General features: G+C 39.0%; 1 protein-coding gene across 1 annotated transcript in view; it reads left to right on the top strand.

Moving 5' to 3' along the window:
• Positions 1 to 19453, top strand: part of FMN2 (formin 2) — a 390950-nt gene that overhangs the window by 345306 nt on the left and 26191 nt on the right. Inside the window, exon 13 of the mRNA XM_023216188.2 lies at positions 8027 to 8176. Coding sequence (XP_023071956.1) covers positions 8027 to 8176 — 150 coding nt within the window. The remainder of the gene's footprint in view (positions 1 to 8026; positions 8177 to 19453) is intronic.

Raw genomic sequence — 19453 nt, 5'->3', positions numbered from 1 at the left:
CTCACTGCAACCTCCACCTCCTGGGTTCAAGCAATTCTCCTTCCTCAGCCTCCCAAGTATCAGGGATTACAGGTGCGCACCACCATGCTCAGCTAATTTTTATATTTTTAGTAGAGATGGGGTTTCACCATGTTGGCCAGGCTGGTCTTGAACTCCTAACCTCTGGTGATCCACCTGCCTTGGCCTCCCAAAGGGCTGGAATCACAAGCGTGAGCCACCATGCCAGGCCCGAGATACCCTTTTTAAAAGAAAGCATATTCGCCACCAGTTTCACTCCTAAAAAATAATTAGGCTTTAATATCACCAAATACCAAGTCACTGTTCAAAAGTTCAATTAGTTCACGTATATTACAACTTATTTTATTTTGATTACAGTTTGTTTTGAGCAGGATATAGAGAAATGCCAACCATTGTAAGTGGATGATATCTCTTACATTTTTATAATAGGTGCCCCTACAACACTTTTTTCTGCTTAAAAATGAGTTGTTGAAGAAATTAAATCATTGGTTTTGTAGAGTTTCTCTACAGTATGGATTTTCCTGATTCTGTCTCAGTGGTGTAGTTTCACACGATCCTCTGTCCTGTATTTCTTTTAGATGGGTAGTTAGCTCTGGATACTTGATCAGCTTCGGGTTTGAATATTTTGGCAAAATTACTTTATAGGTGGTATGGTGTGTTCTACCAAGAGGAAGCCTGACATATTTAGTTATCCATTTTTGTGATGTTACCAGCCTTTGGGAATCAGTGTCTATGTGTCTTAATTCATTGTAATTAGTAAAATGGTGATTTTTTATTTTGTTCTCAGTTATTCAGTGAAATACTTTTTCTTTAAAGAAAAACTTATCTTCCTTTGGCATAGAGTTATTCAATGGTATGTTTCCTATACAGGAAATGCAGGACTCTTTCCTTTACCAGTTTTCAAAATGATGAGCAGTGTCACTGGCACCTTCCACCGAAAATGAAGAAATCTTTTTTATTTCTTAAGCATTGTAATGAACTCATAGAATTAAACATATTTGATGTGTTTTACTCTTTTGCGATTATTATTGTTACTGATGTCCAAAACATTTTATCTTTTTTTTTTGTTTTGTTTAATACAGTTTCACTCTGTTGCCCAGGCTAGAGTACAATGCTAAGATCATGGCTTGCTGCAACCTTAACCCCCTGGGCTCAAGCAATCGTCCCACCCCACCGTCCCAAGTAGCTGGGACTACAGGTGCACACCACCACACCTGGCTCATTTTGTATTTCGTGTAGAGATGAGGTCTTGCTATGTTGCTTAGGCTGTTCTGAAACTCATGGCTTCCAGTGATCCTCTGGCCCTGGCCTCCCAAGGTGTTGCAATTGCAGACATGAGCCACTGCACCCGGCTAAAATGTTCCATCTTTACATTCACTTTGAGTCCTTTTAACATGACCTTCTCTGCTATCTTCTTGGATATGACACTCCAGGTTCATTTTGAATAATTTTTTTTCCTGGAGACCTGGATTGAGCTGTTTCTCCAGGCAGCTCTGGATCTGTAATACATTGTGGAAGGCCTAAATTGAGCTAGTTAACATATGCGTTACCTCACATACTTTCCAATTTTTGTAATGAGAACACTTAAAATCTACTCGATTAATTTACAAGAATACAATATATTGTTATGAACTATTACTACTGTGTTGTATAATAGATCTCTTAAACTTACCTTTCTTATCAAACTAACATTTTGCATCAGTTTTGTTGTTATGTTTCTGCTCCATTGCCATGATTGTCTTCGGTACAAGAGGCTTTTATAATATACATATAGGAATTTCTTGTCTTCCATACTCACAACTTTCTCTTAAATCTTTTTTTTTAAATTTCTCTTTGATTTAAAAGCTTTCCCTCATTTTATTTCTGTTTTCATTAAGGCATTAGCTGTTGTGCTTATTACTCTTGTGCTACTGTTTTTTTGTTTGTTTGTTTTTTGTTTTTGAGACAGTGTCTTGCTCTGTCGCCCAGGCTGGAGTGCAGTAGCGTGATCTCGGCTCTCTGCAAGTTCAGCCTCCCGGGCTCACGCCATTCTCCTGCCTCAGCCTCCCGAGTAGCTGGGACTACAGGCACCGCCACCACGCCCAGCTAATTTTTTTATATTTTTAGTACAGACGGGGTTTCACCATGTTAGCCAGGATGGTCTCGATCTCCTGACCTCGTGATCCACCCACCTCAGCCTCCCAAAGTGCTGGGATTACAGGTGTGAGCCACCGCGCCTGGCCGTGTTACTTCTAATTCAGTTTTCATGTGTGAAATGATCATTTTAAATTTCAAATTCTTTACTAAGTTCTTGTACCTTATGTCTGAGTTTTTTAAATTTTGATTTTTTTTCATAGCCTTTATCATTTTACTAATATCTTTTAGCATGTTTTAAAACATTAGGTAACAGTCCTTATCTGTTCAGTAGACATGTCTTCCTGGCATGTTTGTTTGATAGACATGTCTTTCTGTCATTGGTCTGCGAGCCATTATTTTGCTCCTGTTTTCTTTTAATAAGTTTGTTTAGGAATCATTTGCAATCTCCTCTATTCCATCTTTTCATCTCCTTGTTGTTCCTTCTTTCCCACTTCTCTCTCTCTTTGTTTTTCTTCCTCCCTTCTTGGTTAGTTGAGGCATAATTTGTAAACATTAAAAATGCACAAACCTTAAGTGTTCCTTTCAGTGGTTCCTTTTAAACCAAAACATTAAAACTGTTGTGTTTCCCAATATATTTACTTCACACTTCTCTGAGAAGGTGATCATTGTTCTGATTAGTCAACATAGATTAATTTTGTGTATGCTTGTACTTTTGTAAATGGAATCATAGGGCATGTATAATTTTGGCTCTGCTTTTTTCACTTTTTTTTAGAGTAACTTAATATTGATATATCAGCAACTTCTTCCTTTTTATTGTTAAGTAGCACTTCATCATAGTTATAGATCACAGTGTGTCCATTCCCCTATTCATGGACATTTGGGTTTCCAATTTGGGGTTATTATTAGCAGGGCTGCTGTGAACATTCTTCTGTGAGTCTTTTTGTATTAATGTTTCATTTCCCTTGGAGTTAATAGGTGAGGGTAGGTTTTCTGAGTCATGTTATACATACATAAATTTATACATCTATGTATAAATGTATAAGGAATTGTCAAACACTTCTCCAAAGTGGTTTGCCATTTTACACTCTCAAAAGCACTGTGTGAAAATTTCAGTTGTTCTACATTCTCCCCAACATGTGGACTTTGTCAGTCTTTTTGATGTAAGTCAACTCTTATGAGTATGAAATGGCATAATGAAAAGAATTTTTACTTTGCTAAAGTCTGATTTATCAACCTTTTTTCTCTTATGGTTAGTCCTTTTTGTGTCTTATCTAAGAAATTTTGAGGATGTAAAGACTTTTTTAATGTTTTCTTTTAGAAGCCTTATGTTTCTATCTTCTACATTGAAATACTTATTTTTCTTTTTGGAGTAAGGATTTTTTTTTTCCAAACAGATATCCCATTGTTCTCGCACCATCTGATTAATAAAAAATAAATAAATAAATAAAATAAAACTTTCCTACCCCCATTGAATTGGCTCGCCACCTTTTGTAAAAAATCAGATGACCTTGTACGTGCAAATCTCCTTCCAGGTCCTTATACCAATACCATACTCTATTAATGTAGCTTTATAATAACTCTTGAATTCAGATAATGTAAGTCCTTCACCTTTGTTCTTTTTTAAAAAAATGTATTTTTTTGCTATTTCAGATGCCTTATATTTTTACATAAATTTTATAATCAGCATATCAGTCCCTTTATTTAAAAAAAAAAACAAAAAAACTCTTGATTGGGATTGTCTTGAATCCATAGAACAATTTGGGGCAAATGGATCTTAACAATACTGAATCTTTCTACCCAAAAATATATTATACCTTTATAGTTATTTCAGCTTTCTTTAAATTCTCTCAGCAGTGTTTGTAGTTTTCATACTTTTATTTGATTTATTGTTAGATAGTTGATGTTTTATAATAGCAACACAAATTATATTGTTTTAAAACACGACTTTCCCCAGTATTCTTTTCCAGGATGTGTAAAAATACAATTGATTTTTAAATGTCTACCTTGTATCTTATGGGATCAATATTAAGTTCACTTATTTAGTTCTGAGTAAATTCACTTATTGGTTCTAACAGGTTTTGTTATGTTTATAAATTCCATAGTGTTTTCTAGGTATACAACCATGTTTTTTATATATATACACATATATATGTTTTATTTCTTCCTTTCCAATTTTTTTTTCTTTATTAACTGGCTAGGGATTTCAGTACAATGAATTAGGACGAGCAGACATCCTTGTTTTATTTCTGAACTAAAAAGAAAATATCAAATACCATTGAGTATGTTAACTGTAGGTTTTTCATAGATAGTATTTATGTAATTGTCTAAGTTTACTTCTAGGCTTAACCTGCAGAGAGTTTTTTCCTGTTTGTAATGATAAACTGCTGTTGATTTTTTTTTCCATGTTTTTTACACTTACTAAAATTATCATATTTGTTTTTCTTCTTTATTCTATAAATGTGGCAAATTACACTGATTGCTTTTCAAATGTTAACACCAGTTTGTATTATTGGGGTAAACCCCAATTTGTTACAATGTATTTATCCACTGTAGAAATTGCTGCATTTTATTTGATGATTTTTTTTAAGGATTTTTTTTTTTTTTTTTTTTTTTTTTGCTTATGCTCATGAGGTGTATTTGTCTATAAATTCATTTTTTTCTTTCATAATATCTTTTTTAGTTTTCCATATCAACATCAGGGTAAAGCTGGCTTCATAAAATGAGTTGGGAAGTATACCAACTCATTTGTTTGTTTGTTTGAGATGGAGTCTCACTCTGTCGCCCCGGCTGGAGTGCAGTGGCGCCATCTCGGCTCACTGCAAGCTCCGCCTCCCAGGTCCACGCCGTTTTCCTGCCTCAGCCTCCCGAGTAGCTGGGACTACAGGTGCCTGCCACCAAGCCTGGCTAATTTTTTTTTTTTTGTATTTTTAGTAGAGACGGGGTTTCACAGTGTTAGCCAGGATGGTCTCGATCTCCTGACCTCGTGATCCACTCGCCTCGGCCTCCCAAAGTGCTGGGATTACAGGCTGCTTGTTTTTTTTTTTTTTTTTAAGTATTTACACTTTATTTCAGGGAGTAGGGTGGCAGTGTACAGTTGAGACAGCACTCGTGATCCTCAGATAATTCTCCTGGACACTCTACATCACGTACTCAGGTACACTTATTCTTTCACCACGGCCACATCCGAAGAAATAGCTACCGACAAAAGTTTCTTTTTATTGTGACTCATGCCAGTAATCAGGTTCACATTTGACTTTAAATCAATTGTTGGATACTCATTTGGCTGACATGTTCATAAAGTTTTACACAAAGAACAATTTTTTATTGAAAAATTTTTGCCTCTTCTAAAGTGAATACATATATTACTACTTCAGTTTATAACTTGCAAGGTACTTTTATTTAATCTTCATGACAACCTTGAAAAGCAGGCATTTTTTCTACTTACAAATGAAAAAAAACTGAGGCTCAGAAGTTAAATTACCTGTCTAAATCTATGTGCTTTGTATAACAGAGCCAAGAAGAAATTATTGAATAATTAGAATGATTATCACTAGTATCGGAAGCTTTTGTGCCTGCTGGTAACTAAAAGAAAAAATTCTTCAGAGAACATGATCACCTGAGGACCTGTTCATAAATCAGCCCCAGTTGAGTTAGTTATAATTTAGAGAATATTTTTAGGAAATATATATTTATATTTATTTAATAGGCAATATAAAATATATAGCATATGTAATATAACATATGTAATATAAAATACATTTGTTTTGTGTTGACACATTCAACAAACACTTTGGCAATTCATTTTTACCCATTGGACTTCAAAACAACTGTTTATGATCATCTCTGTTTTACAGTGGAAAAACTGAGGCACAATGATGTTAAACAGTTTGCTCATGTATCTGGTCATAGAGGCAGGATTCAATATTCCATGTCATCTCATTCTAAATCTTACATTCTTTGCTTTTGATACCATGCTACCTAGTGATAAAACTTTCAAAATGTTGCAAGATAGCTGACCGGATGAACTAGCTATTGCAACTTATATACGGCTACCGAAACAGATGAACTTTTCTGTAATAAGCTCTATGAAGTTCAAAGACCAGAGCAATGAGGAGAATGAATAAATGGATAGAAAAGACTTGAGACCTAACCTCAGCCTCACAGGTCGTACATTCTTTTTAGGTATATAAGGAAAATGACCAGATTTCCCAGAAGGCATATATGTGTTTCTGTTATCAGTTGTAATAAAATATGACCCAGATATATCTTATCGTGTTCTCTGCCACCTACTTTCCAGGCATTTCTGACGCCATCAGCACATTCCGCCAGATGCATTCTAATGTCACTACCATAGCTCATGGCAGCCAGATTCTCATGTTGCATATCCACTTCACAGCCTCTTTCTCAGGTTTAATTGACCATACTGCGTCATTTTTCTAGTAGGCTAACTAAGGAGAAAAATATAATACCTGAGATCCACACATTTGATCAAATCAGTCTTGTCATCTCTGCCTAGAACTTCAAAAGCTGATATCCTGGGAATCTTGCTGCTCGGAGAGGAGACAGCCATAGGCAAGCTTAAAAACAGCAGATTAGCCATAGCTGTGAATGTTTGTTTTTACGTGTGATGCTCTGACTCTTTTACCTTCTGAGCAAACTCACCTTAAAGATCTCAGTATTTCAAAAAATTAGCCAGGCGTGGTGGTGGGCACCTATAATCCCAGCTACTCGGGAGGCTGAGGTAGGAGAATCACTTGAACCCAGGAGGTGGAGGTTGCAGTGAGCCGAGGCTGCACCATTGCACTCTAGCCCAGGTGACAGTGTAAGACTCCGTCTCAAAAAAAAAAAAAAAAAAAAAAAAAAGCAACTCAGTATTTTAATGCTCATACTGTTTTTCGTAATAGACATTTGAAATCAGCTATGGCAAGCTGAATACACACAGAGATATGTGTAAGTGTATATGTTAGGGTATGTATGTATATATATGTATATATACATACTTTTTGTCACTGAGCAAAATCAAGTTGCCTTTGATATTTCTACTTCAGAGTAGATCAAACTTGAGTTTTGGTGGAGCAGAAATAGTGCTGGCCCCAGGCCAAAGAAAGAAAAAATAAAGACAAGCTTCTTTGCATGCCACCCCTTTGCAGCATCTCTGACCTTTCTCTAACCAGTCCTCTTGCCTCAGCGTTATTGACTGTATTGGTCAGGATTCTTCTCAGGGCATCACTCATGGGACTAGAAGACTTTTGTTAAGTCAGAAACCTACCATTTACTAGTAGTATGTTCTTTGTCAAATAACCACTTTGAAACTCTTCTGAGCTCCATATAGCTGTAATATTAAGCGGTCTCTGAGTGGCACCTTCTGAAAACTGGCCCTGAGCAATCTACTGTCACAGTGCTGGCTGCCATATTGGTCTCTACTCAATGATAGCACCGTGGTCTCTGACGGGAGACTTTGTCAGCATCTCGTGGGACTCTTGCTTTTATTCCCTCTAACAATGTAGGAAGGCAAATAGTGTATAAGCAATATAATATAAATATGGACTACATATTAGTTTGGGGACACATGGTTGATATTTCATTTGTTTAGAGTTTAGAAAGAAAGTATAGGCCCACCACTTTCAATATGTCTCATCTTGATGCCAAGTTCATTTCTGGAGTATGTCCAACACAGAGTGATTAATTTTGAAATAGAATTGGTCAAGTGGTAGTTATTAGTACATGGAGGATTCTTGTCAGCTGCTACTATCTGTATCCAATACTCTTAACATTAAACCATAAGAGAGCCAATGTTGGTGCTTGAAGAGTTTGAGTCCTCTTGGTAATAATAATTGTGCATGAATAAAATCAGCATTTGGATAGAGAAAGAATATCCCATATTGGAAAGTAATCATGGCTTTTATGCTCTTGTGTGTGTGTGATTTGACAGCTTTTTGGAGACTACGGCATATTTCTTCATGAAACCAAAACTTGGAGAGAAGGAGGTGTCCCCAAATGCTTTCTTCAGTATCTGGCATGAATTCAGCTCTGACTTTAAAGACTTCTGGAAGAAAGAGAACAAACTTCTTCTACAAGAGAGGTAGGTATTTTCATTTGCACAATGGCATTTTAAAACTGGTGTTTTATTAGGTGTGGCACTACTGGGGTTGCCAATTTTCATAGCCTGAATAAAAAATTAGATGGCCCTCCACCTGGGGTAGCAAGTTGAAGAGGATGCTGACATTTGGCAAAATGTGGAGTTTTAATAAGAAGAGTCAGCACAGAAGCTGGGATGCTACAGAGAGTAGCTGGGGTGCTGGTTTGCCAGGACCACTGTTGGGTGAAACAACTTCTGTCAGGAGGAAATCATGTAAAAGTGACCACGTAAGAAGGCTTGAACAACCCTGCTGCAATGGCAGACCCACTCACTTCCAAGAATAGATAGCAGAGGCTGTAAGGGTAAAAGGAATCGTTTGCTCAATTCATGAGATATTGTCATTTTACCACTCATATCAAAATTACATCCAGGTATCTCCAAGAAACACAGATGTCAATATTTTTTAAAAGACTTTTCAAGATTCTTATAGAATTGTGTGACACTTTCTAAAATAAATCTTTTCAAGAAGGGGACTGTCCCCTCTTCAGTGTATGGAATAAAGTCTCCATGATTATGAAATTCCATAGAGGCATATTACATATTAAGTCATGAAGAATGCTAGCCCTCTCAGGGCGGCATCCCCAAATAGCTGCGTCTAGTGGGGAAACAAAGGGAAACAGAAGCTATACTATAAAGCAAGCCATAATGCCAAACCAATTCGTATGCTTCCTAACATCACTAACAGTAACTTTGCTTTAGATCTTTAGAAAACTTATATCCTGTGGGCCGGGAGTGGTGGCTCACGCCTGTAATCCCAACACTTTGAGAGGCCAAGGCAGGCAGATCACTTGAGGTCAGGAGTTCGATACCAGCCTGGCAAACTTGGCGAAACCCTGTCTCTACTAAAAGTACAAAAATCAGCTGGGTGTTTTCACGGGCATCCATAATCCCAGCTACTCAGGAGGCTAAAGCAGGAGAATTGCTTGAACCCAGGAGGCGGAGGTTGCAGTGAGCTGAGATTGTGCCACTGCACTCCAACCTGGGTGACAGAGCAAGACTCTGTCAGAAGAGGAGAGGGGAGAGGGGAGAGGCGAGAAGAAGAGAAGAGGCTAGGGGGGGAGAGGAGGGGGGGGGGGGGGGGGGGGGGGGAGGGGAGGGGAGACTTACATCCTGAGCAAGACTCTGTCAGAAAAGAAAAGAGAAAAGAAAAGAAAACTTACATCCTGAGAAACTTTGTTCACAAAATTCTATTTTCTGCTTATTGTCTTCACTTTGGTCTGCCTACACATGATATCATGGGTTGTTCACCTTGCTTTCAGTTGTAATTTGATTTTGATACCTCCTTAAATTAGATGAATTAATTGATAACATTTATTGAGCCTGTAAACTATGCCAGACTTGCACTTACTCCTATAATTAATTATTTAGATCCATAGGTCTGTCATAGAAGAAACTATCCTCAGTGAATAGTAGGTGGAAAAAGAAAATGGCTTGAACAGAAGGAAAACACTTTAAACTTGCACTTTAAAGATAATGAGCTTATTCTACTTCCAAATGCATCAGTAGGTGTTAACATAAAAGATGAGAGCTTTTAGTGAAATTTCTATGCAGGTGGGGTAGAAGAGATAATTGCTTAAAAGTAAGTGTATTTGAATCACTGTTCTTTTCCTTCAGACTAAGTCATATATTAAGTGATATTTACCAAAAAAGGCTTGCACAGTTCGGAAAATTGTAAAGTGGAAACTTTTTTTAAAACCTTAGCACATCACACAGAACTTCCCTTCATGCCCTTCTCTAAGTCCCTACCTTCCTCCTTTTACCTCTAATCTAAACCTGGTCCCCTAGAAAAGGGTTTGAAACTTATTTACACTTAAGGATCAAAATGAAAAGAGTCGTGTTTCCCCTTGCGCGATGATTTTCATCATATCTAGGATGAGAGTCCTCAATGGGAGTGTAGATGGTGTGATTTTAGACATCAACAAGACAGGACTGATGACATTGTCGCTTTGGAGTAGCTGGTCCAATGCACATCATGTAAGCAAGTGCATCGCAGTCGGCGAATGGCTTGATCCTGTCGTGGAGGTCTTAGGCCAAGGATGCTGGACACCCTCCTTCTCGCTTTCTTCTGCTAGCATAGACCAGAATATAAGCTGGTGAGATGCTTACTTAGAGAAAATGTTGAGATGGACTAATTCAGATGCTTTCTCCCTAAGCATGCTCACAGCCCCGTCTAATACATGCCCCATGACAGCATCCTCAGAGTCCCATCTAACACATGCTCTATGAGGTAGAATTGTTTCTAGATGACAACAACAACCCACTGTTTGGTGGCATTGTGTGCAGCTGACATGCCCAGAATGAGCTTGCTTCGCTCTCTAAGTATCTCATCAAATCAGCCAGATCCATTTTTTAAATTCTTCATCCTGTGCTTGTCATGTCCTAGAACTATGTGATGGACTTTGGGTCCACACTTGGTGACCTTACATTCATGTGAGCAGTGTTGTGAATTGGCAGGTTCCAAGTGCTCTTGACTGCAGACTTAGTTTTCTAAATCATTTGCTTTTAATAAAGGGCTAAGGAAGAACACGTGGCAGGTGAGAGCGCTGCTTTGCCTTTTGACTTCCAAAATCTATTACCCTCTTGGCAAATGATAACCAGGTTGCTTGGAAAGGAAAACCATTGGTTGGAGTTGTTTGCCCAACAGCCCTGTTCCTTTCCTTAGTGAGGGACCAGCTATGTAATTTTTAGGAAGTAGTGAAAAATGAAAATGCAGAATTTCTTGTATAAAAATTAATAATTTCAAGACAGCAAAGCCTTAAAGCAAGCACAGAGCCCTTCTAAGGGTGGCGCCCCATCTGACTGCCCAGATGCACATGTGTGCCCTGCTTTGGTGTAAACTTTTTTTTTTTTTTTTTGATGTGGAGTCTTGCTCTGTCACCACACTGAAGTGCAGTGGCACGATCTCGGCTCACCGCACCCTCTGCCTCCCAGGTTCAAGCGATTCTCCTGCCTCAGCCTCTTGAGTAGCTGAGACTACAGGTGTGTGCCACCACACCCAACTAATTTTTGTATTTTTAGTAGAGACAGGGTTTCACCATGTTGGCCAGGATGGTCTCCATCTCTTGACCTTGTGATCTGCCCACCTCGGCCTCCCAAAGTGCTGGGATTACAGGCGTGAGCCACCACACCTGGCCTGGTGTAAACTTTATATTATATTTTCTATAGTTAAATGGAAAAGTATTTCAGAAATGTTTTGAATGCCCCGGGACATGGATAGGAAATGCCAGTGGGGTCATTTAAGAGTGTGAAACTTCTTGTACAGTTACTGTCAGTGCGAGTAGAACCTCAAGTGGAATTACAAATACTTAAAATGGGATGCTGTTCTCCAACCTATTTCTCACCTCTGTACTCCTATACTATTTACTATCAACCTGTTTTCTTCAATGGCTAATCTTATACTGCCTAACAATATGTCGATTTTATACCATTAATTTTAGATATTTGCATGCTGGTCTTTTTTATTTTTAATTAAGAACCACTCAATGTGGGTCTTTCTCAGTGGGATGAGTGTCCTCATATCTGGTACAGCCCTCACTTGTCACAGGCCACACCGCCTTTCCCCTCTTTGTGTCTCCATAAGTATTTGCTGACTTGACTTGTTGCATCATTACCATTGCGCAGACATGGAAATAAGAACTTAGCCTAGTAATGAAGCATGTTTTCTTGCATAACTTGAGTTGATCATTGTAGATAATAAAATCCCTGTTCTGAATATCTCAAAGCAAAAAGAGAGAGGGACAGAGAGAGAGAGAGAGATTTTATTTGTTTAGACAGTCAAACCTCAGAAAGGCAAGAGTGGAACTTGCCTGCGGGAGGCCTGAATGCAGAATTCTACCACTGTGAGTGGGGTTAGTCAGCCACGTGTGTCTGTACCTGTCTCTTCTGTGATCCGTGTGTCTTTTTAAATGTCCTGTCTCTATTCTTTCTCCTTCTTTTTCCTCTTCGTTCTCTCACACTTTCTTCCCAACCTACCTAGTTAAAGCTAAGCTCCTGTGTAGCTTAGCTTTAACTTGCAACCTAGGCTGTTCCTGAGCTGTCAGCCACTGCCATGGCTTATATTCTCATAACCCGGGAGGAGAGCAGTTTCCATATCCATCTGCAAAAGTACCAGGGAGGAACTCCAAATGAATTGTGTCCATCTCTGAATCAGCCCTGGTGGTACCGTGGTTAGCTTAGCAGTTCACAAACCTGATCCTGAAGTGAGAGCAGAGCGTTACCAGGATTGACAGTTCCTTCAGAGCAGTGTTTTTGAAGGAAGAAGTTTCCCCCAAAAAAGTAAACAATAATCTGGCCTAATTTATTAAGCCTTTAAAAGTAACTCATGGAATTAGCAAAATGTCTTAGCATGGTAGAAATAACCTGAAAGATGGTGTTAATGGTGTCCTTGAAATTTTTCTGATAGAATTTTCCTTGGACTAGTGTGATATGTATAGATTGAAAAATATCATTAAGGTTTTTTTATGCCACTATTTCTAATTTGTGTCTGATTACAGAGTGATAGTAATAACTCTATTTTCTTACTTGGTCCTGATGACTCATATGATTTGGTTGATATATTTCTCGAAATAGTGAATTTCTACACATCTGTGTCGGATAGGGCTGCTGTCTTTCTAGTCAATATGTTTGGATTTCCAAGTTAGCTCTGTCACTTACTGGCGCCAGAATCATAGAAAGTCAATTGTTTTTCAAGAGGCAGTTTCCTAATCTGTAAAACAGAAATGATAATATGATCTTGCAGTGTTATCATGTGGACTAAATGACATAATGTATTTGAAGTATATAGCACAGTATCTACCTTCTGAATGCCTATACTGTTTTCCCATCACTTAATTAAAAATAGTATCCCAGTCATGGCTCCCTACAAGGTGATATAACATTGCTAAGGCATGTTAAGCATCTTAAGAACATAGTCTGTAAACACAAAGTATTATTGTGACTCAGTTCTTGGTTAGGCAAAATATCTTGGTTGTGAGTCCAAGGATGAACTTTAGTTTGAAAATGTTCATGTAACCTATTCCTCCATGTCTACACTATGTGATACAATGGACACAAATCATGTGACCCACTGGTTTTGTCATGAGTCAGAAAAATTATTTTTTCATCTACTTGGAACTAGACATGTACAATTGTTAGTAAGAAATCCTCCTTTTTTAAAAAAATAACCTAAACTTATCATCACTGAGCAACACAAAACATGTGCAAGTATGTATTTTTTAAAATTTCAATTTGTCAGCCGGGCATGGTGGCTCATGCCTGTAATCCCAGCACTTGGGGAGGCTAAGGTGGTGGATTATGAGGTCAGGAGTTCGAGACCAGCCTGGCCAACATGGTAAAACCCCGTGTCTACTAAAAATACAAAAATTAGCTAGGCATGGTGGTGCATGCCTGTAATCCCAGCTACTTTGGAGGCTGAAGCAGGAGAATTGCTTGAACCTGGGAGGTGGAGAATGCAGTGAGCCGAGATCGCACCACTGCACTCCAGCCTGGGTGACCGAGCGAGACTCCAGCACAAAAAAAAGAAAAAATTCAGTTGGTCTGTATTCATCAGAAGATGGGAAGGGAGACTAACATGTATTCTTCCAAGCATTTCCCTAAGGTCTCACAGAGTGTAGTTGTAGTAGGTAAGGAAATAGGCAGTCTTCATCTCTTATTTTCAAGAAGGCGTTAGCATGACTGTCGCCTAGCCACTAATGAGGCTCTCTGGAGCTAGGATAACAAGAGCTGTATTAATTAAAAGAAAGAGATACAGACTGATTAAGAATGTGTGTCTTTTTTTACCCTGATTCAGAGGCTATGGTCCAGGTCCTGGGAAAGGAGGGTTAGGCTTCCAGAACAACATCACTTCTTACTTTGCTCTATTGTAAGTTGCGCTCAGTTTTCAGGATGAGTGTTCAGCTGTGTAACCACATGAAGCTACCTGTGATTATTCACTCCTTCCGTATGGAGTCGTACTGGACAGTGAGATGTTCAAGTACATTAAATGAAAGTCTCATCTTCTTCGAGCTAGCAGTATAGCACTGGTTGGTGTATCATGCAGTGGGAGGAACCAGGAGCGAGGATTAGGGAATTCTGCCCAGAGGACTTTTGACATGGAACGTGGAGCAAGTGTAGGATTTTCAGACAGTCCAGAGAGCTAAGGGCTTTTAGGCAAGAAGAAGATCTGGCTCTGGCCACTGGGTCCTAAACCTCATAGTGTGTACTGTGGCCTATCATTATTTCATTTTTAGTTGGCCTGAGATATTTTAATTTAATAAATCATGACATTAGTAAGAGTTATGTTTAAAGTATTGTCTAACTTAATTTACTGGTTTATTTTACTTTGAGACAGGTAGTCTTTGATGATCCAAGAGAAAGGATAGCTACTTCTCTAATTGCACAAGCATGTGGCAGTCAAGTCTTGTTTCAGCCCAGCTGAAACCTGTAATTAGAGGAAAATAATTGGAATGTTTATCCTTAGAAGGCTATGCATTCCATTGGTGAGCCCCTCATGCCTTGTTAACATTTCTGTTTCCATAATTGATTTGTATTCAAGTGAGCTGTATGTTCAGATTTATGTATGATATTATTGGAGTAAGTTTAAGAAGGAAGAGACCATTTTCAAAGCAATTGAAAATACAGCTGAAGAATGAAGATAAGGAAAGTTTATTCTTATGCAATAACGTACTTGCTGGATACCTAAATGAACCTGCCTCTTGGGCTGCAATGTAGCATTCTTGCATTGCTTGATAAGTGAATTTGGCCGACCATTCACCCTTTTCATTCAGGCATCAATTTTTAGAAAAATGACCCAAAAAGAAATCCTCTTCTCAGTGCCAACTTTCTGTAACCAAAGGTTTGGCGGGAGAGTCAACGAACAGGACAGTCAAAATTGTGGCCGATGGAGGCTGAGGGTGTGCAGAGATTTATCTGTATTCATGTATTGGAATAACGAATACACATTAAAACAGTCAGTAATGCAGTCAACAATTATTTAGGATATGTATGCCCTGCTATGTGATAGGCAGCATTCCTGGCCATGCGGATCTTTTCTCTTCTCATGAGAGAAGCAGACAACAAAAAGTCAGCACGTATTTAAGTTCCAAGCTGAAATCAGTGCTGTGAGGAAAATAAACAGGGAGTCATATTGCAGAATCCAAAGGGAGGAAGTTCATTTAGAGAGGCTGGTCAGAGGAGGCCTTTCTGAAGAGGCAGCATTGCTGTGGACACCTAAAGGGAGCAGCCCCGTGAAGGGACACAGTGGGGGAGGGCGTAATGTGGTGTATGAGCGTTCTGGGCAGACGGTAGGGATGTTCATGGTAATGTGGCAGGAAAGACTGAGCACTTCCCAAGAAAGATGGGGGCCATGCACTGAATTTGATAAAGCAAGCTGGGGCCTGAGCACACAGGCCCTGGTAGGTCGTGGTAAACATTGACTTTTATTGTGCATTCAACAGGAAGCCATCAAAGGGTTTTGTGTTTTTTTCCCAGAGAGAAAATAACCTTATATGGTATATGTAATGAGAAGATTATTGGCTGCTAAATGGGTAGTAAATTGGAGAGTGGAGAGTGTAAAAGCAAGTTCGGAAGTTATTTTAGTGACCTAATTGAGAGCTGGGACTCTGCAGACTGGGGTGAAGGCAGTAAAGATTGTAGAAAATAGGTGAATTTGAGATATATTTTGGAGGAAAATCTACATAGATTTGCTGTTCACAGGTTCCTGGATGAACCAGTTTTGGGAATCAGAAAATTGTAAATGTAAGCTCAGATACTGAAAAGCTAATATTCACTAGGATGCTAGAGATCAAGAAAGCAGGGTTTTCCTTTCTTCTAAAATGCTGTAGAAAAAAAGCTGAGGTTAAGAAAAGAGATGAACGCCTGGATATTAGGATATTTACTTTGTAAAATTTAGTTCTTTTCAAAAAATGGAAAGCCCTAAGGTGAAGGTTGGCTGGGAGAGGGCTTTGCATTTGCTTCTTTATCTTGCCATGTTCCAAGAGATGTTTTTAAACTTTGGGAGATCTTCAAAATCCTCAATTCAAAAACTGAAGAAACTCTCGGTAGGTAGTTCTAGAGAATGCGGACCAAGAGCTAAGAACGTGGCTTGTCCAAAGATGTTTTTAGTTTGGTGAGGATGTGAACATTGTAGCATCTTTTAATGAGTTTGTAGACACTTGTAAGGTATCTGAGAAATTTTTAATTCCCCTTCAGCATTTGCTAAAAGGGTTTTTTGATGTCTTAGCAAAGTTTGCAGTAGAACTCTCCTGGATCAAAATATACTTCCTGGAGTGAAGATATTTAGTTACTCCTTTAAAAAATAACATCATGTGGCTTATGTGGGCCGAAAACAAGATCCTATTCAAGCTAGATGATGTTATTTTTCAGGGGCAATTTTTAATTTCTTTAGGGTACTTTCAAATGATGTAATGGTTATAATCTGCTAGAGGAAGTACAGACCTGTTGAATTTGAATAATATCAAATTGACAAATGGTTAGGTTTGTGTGATCTTCTGCTAGAGCCTGGATTTTTAAGATAATCAAAAATGTAAGGAGCCAAAGGCTTCCCCATGGTTCATTCCCAGCATGACATGCTCCATGCTAACTCCGACACCTTTGGGCAAAGGAATTCCACATTCACACACTTCTCCTGTTCGACTTAAAGATTTCAGCTTCACACACTACCCCTGTTCCCATTAGCGGGAGTGAAGCTTTAGAAAAATGGAAAGCGTTTCTTCTGCACTTAAACATTAGTAGCCTTAGGGCAAATGGATAATCAAAGACTATTCGTGAGAGATGAGGGAAGAGATTACCTCCACCAAGAGGTATTGATCCCTACGGCAGGGTTGAAGCTAACAACAGATGTTAGACCAAGACATGTTAGCAGTTATTTTACTTGACAGACAGCAATTCGCTCAGCTGGTTTTGGCTGCTGGACTCTGGTTAAGGTTTAGAAGCAGCTGCAATAAGGCATTAAGCTCAGTTTTAAAAGCAATTATTTGTGAAAGCATGTGTTGGGTGTGTATGTGTTGGGGGATGTTAGGAGGTTGGGTACCAAGCATGAACATCAGTATGGAGGTACTTTGAGAATATATGTTTCAGTATGGGACCTACAAAAAATTAGATAATATTCAGGTGTCTTGGACAGAGAGTGAAAAGAAAATGGTCCTAAAAATGTAAGTAGAATGGCCAGTAAACACATGAAAAGATACTCCACATTGTTAGTCCTCAGGGAAATGCAAATCAAAACCAAAGTGAGATATGCTTCGTGCTCACTAGGAAGGCTGTGATCAAACAGACAGGCAGTAACCAGTGTTGCAGATGATGAGAATGTGTGGAACTCTCATACATTGCTGGTGGAAATACAAAACGGTTTTTGCCATTACTTTTATGGCAAAAACCACAATTACTTTTGCACCAACCTAATACGTGGGGCCTGAACATAGTCCTTGTGAGGAGCTGGAGTCTCTGGGTACAAAGGGAGAAAAATGGAGAGTGACTGCAAATTAAGTTTCTTTTGTGGGGTACAAAATGTCCTAAACTTAGATGGTTTTAGAGGGGTGCACAAACCTATGCATCTACTAAAAAAAAAATTGACATTCACGTCCAGTGGGTGAATTGTATGCTATGTGAATGATAGCTCAATAAGGCTGTTTTGGTAGAAAGAAGAATTAAGTAGAATTCACATATTAGCGTTACATTAGAGTTTTAAGCAGAAAAGTGGACTACAATTGAACATGCTGATGACCTCCAGTTATCTCTATTCAGAGTGTTCACAGTGTTGAAAAATCTGACATTGGTTCCTCTTCTTCCTACCTGGCTCAATTCCTGCTATTTCCCCTGTACCCAAGTAATTTTGTATGTACCCAAGGAAAGCACACCTTGTAACTACAAACATGGCTATTAGCTGAACAGAATTTCGGAGATAAATCTGCTGGAAAAAGCTATTTAAAAAATTGCACAGCTCATTCCAGAATCAAAAAGATCATCATCAATTTGGATAATTAGTAATTTGCAGTAGTTCGACTCTGTAGTGATGAAATAGGCTGGTGCTTTCCTGGTATAAACCCATATCAGGAAATCTAAGTCATGTTTTAAAAATATACACACATGCAAAAAATACTATATGTATGCATATATGTGTGTGTGTGTGTGTTTTGAACAATTATTCATCTATTATGAATAAACTTTTTCAAATCTAATCTCCATGGGAGGAGTCCTATTATTCAAGTTTCTGTAATACATAGGACCTTTATTGCTATAATGGAAAGAGATAAATACTGAGAAAAAAATAATTTGGTCAGGTGCTGTGGCACACACCTGTAACCCCAGCACTTTGGGAGGCTGAGGCAGGACGATTGCTTGAGCCTAGGAGTTCAAGACCAGCCTGGGAAACATAGGGAAACCATGTCTCTACAAAAACAAACAAACCAAAATTAGCTTGGCACAGTAGCACACACCTGTGGTCCCAGCTACCTGGGAGGCTGAGGCAGGAGAATCACTTAAGCATGGGAAGTTGAAGCAGTGGTGAGCCATGATTGCACCACTGCACTCCTGCATAGGCAACAGAGCAAGACCCTGTCTCAAAAAAAATAGTAATTCAATATGATAAAAAGTGGTTAACTGGCAGGGTAGGGTGGCTCACGCCTGTAATCCCAGTACTTTGGGAGGCCAAGGTGGGCGGATGGCTGTAGTGTAGGAGTTGAGACCATCCTGGGCAATACAGCAAAACCCCATCTCTACAAAATATACAAAATTTAGTTGGGCATGGTGGCGTCTTCCTGTAGTCCCAGCTACTTGGGGACCTGAGGTGGGAGGATCACTTGAGTCTGGGCTGTTGAGGCTGCAGTGAACCGAGATAGTACCACTGCGCTCTAGCCTAGGTGATGGAAGTGAGACTCTGTTTCAAAACAAAAAGTGGTTAAAGTACATAAAAGGAAAATGAATGTGTCTGTCTTTGCTATGGGTAAAGATTTTCATCTTTCACTTCTGTTTAATGAACACTTTACATTCTCTCCAGAATCCCTATCCCCCGGTACCCACTTCCCCTGCCTTTCCTGTGACTGTCTGCTCACTGACACTGGGCCCCACTCCACGGCCTTCTGACCAAGTTACTGCTCGGGCCTTTTGCTTGCCATACAAGGTTGGCCTTAGAAACTTGAACCATGGGCAGCTACTAAGCCATGAGAAGAATTTTGAGCCCGTGGAAAGGAAACTTTTGTTTAAGGCAGACAATACTAAAGACAG

Source organism: Piliocolobus tephrosceles, chromosome 1 (genome assembly GCF_002776525.5).
Source record: "Piliocolobus tephrosceles isolate RC106 chromosome 1, ASM277652v3, whole genome shotgun sequence".
NCBI lineage: Eukaryota > Metazoa > Chordata > Mammalia > Primates > Cercopithecidae > Piliocolobus > Piliocolobus tephrosceles.
The sequence above is the reverse complement of the archived record's forward strand: the minus strand, read 5'-3'. Positions and strand labels throughout refer to the sequence as shown.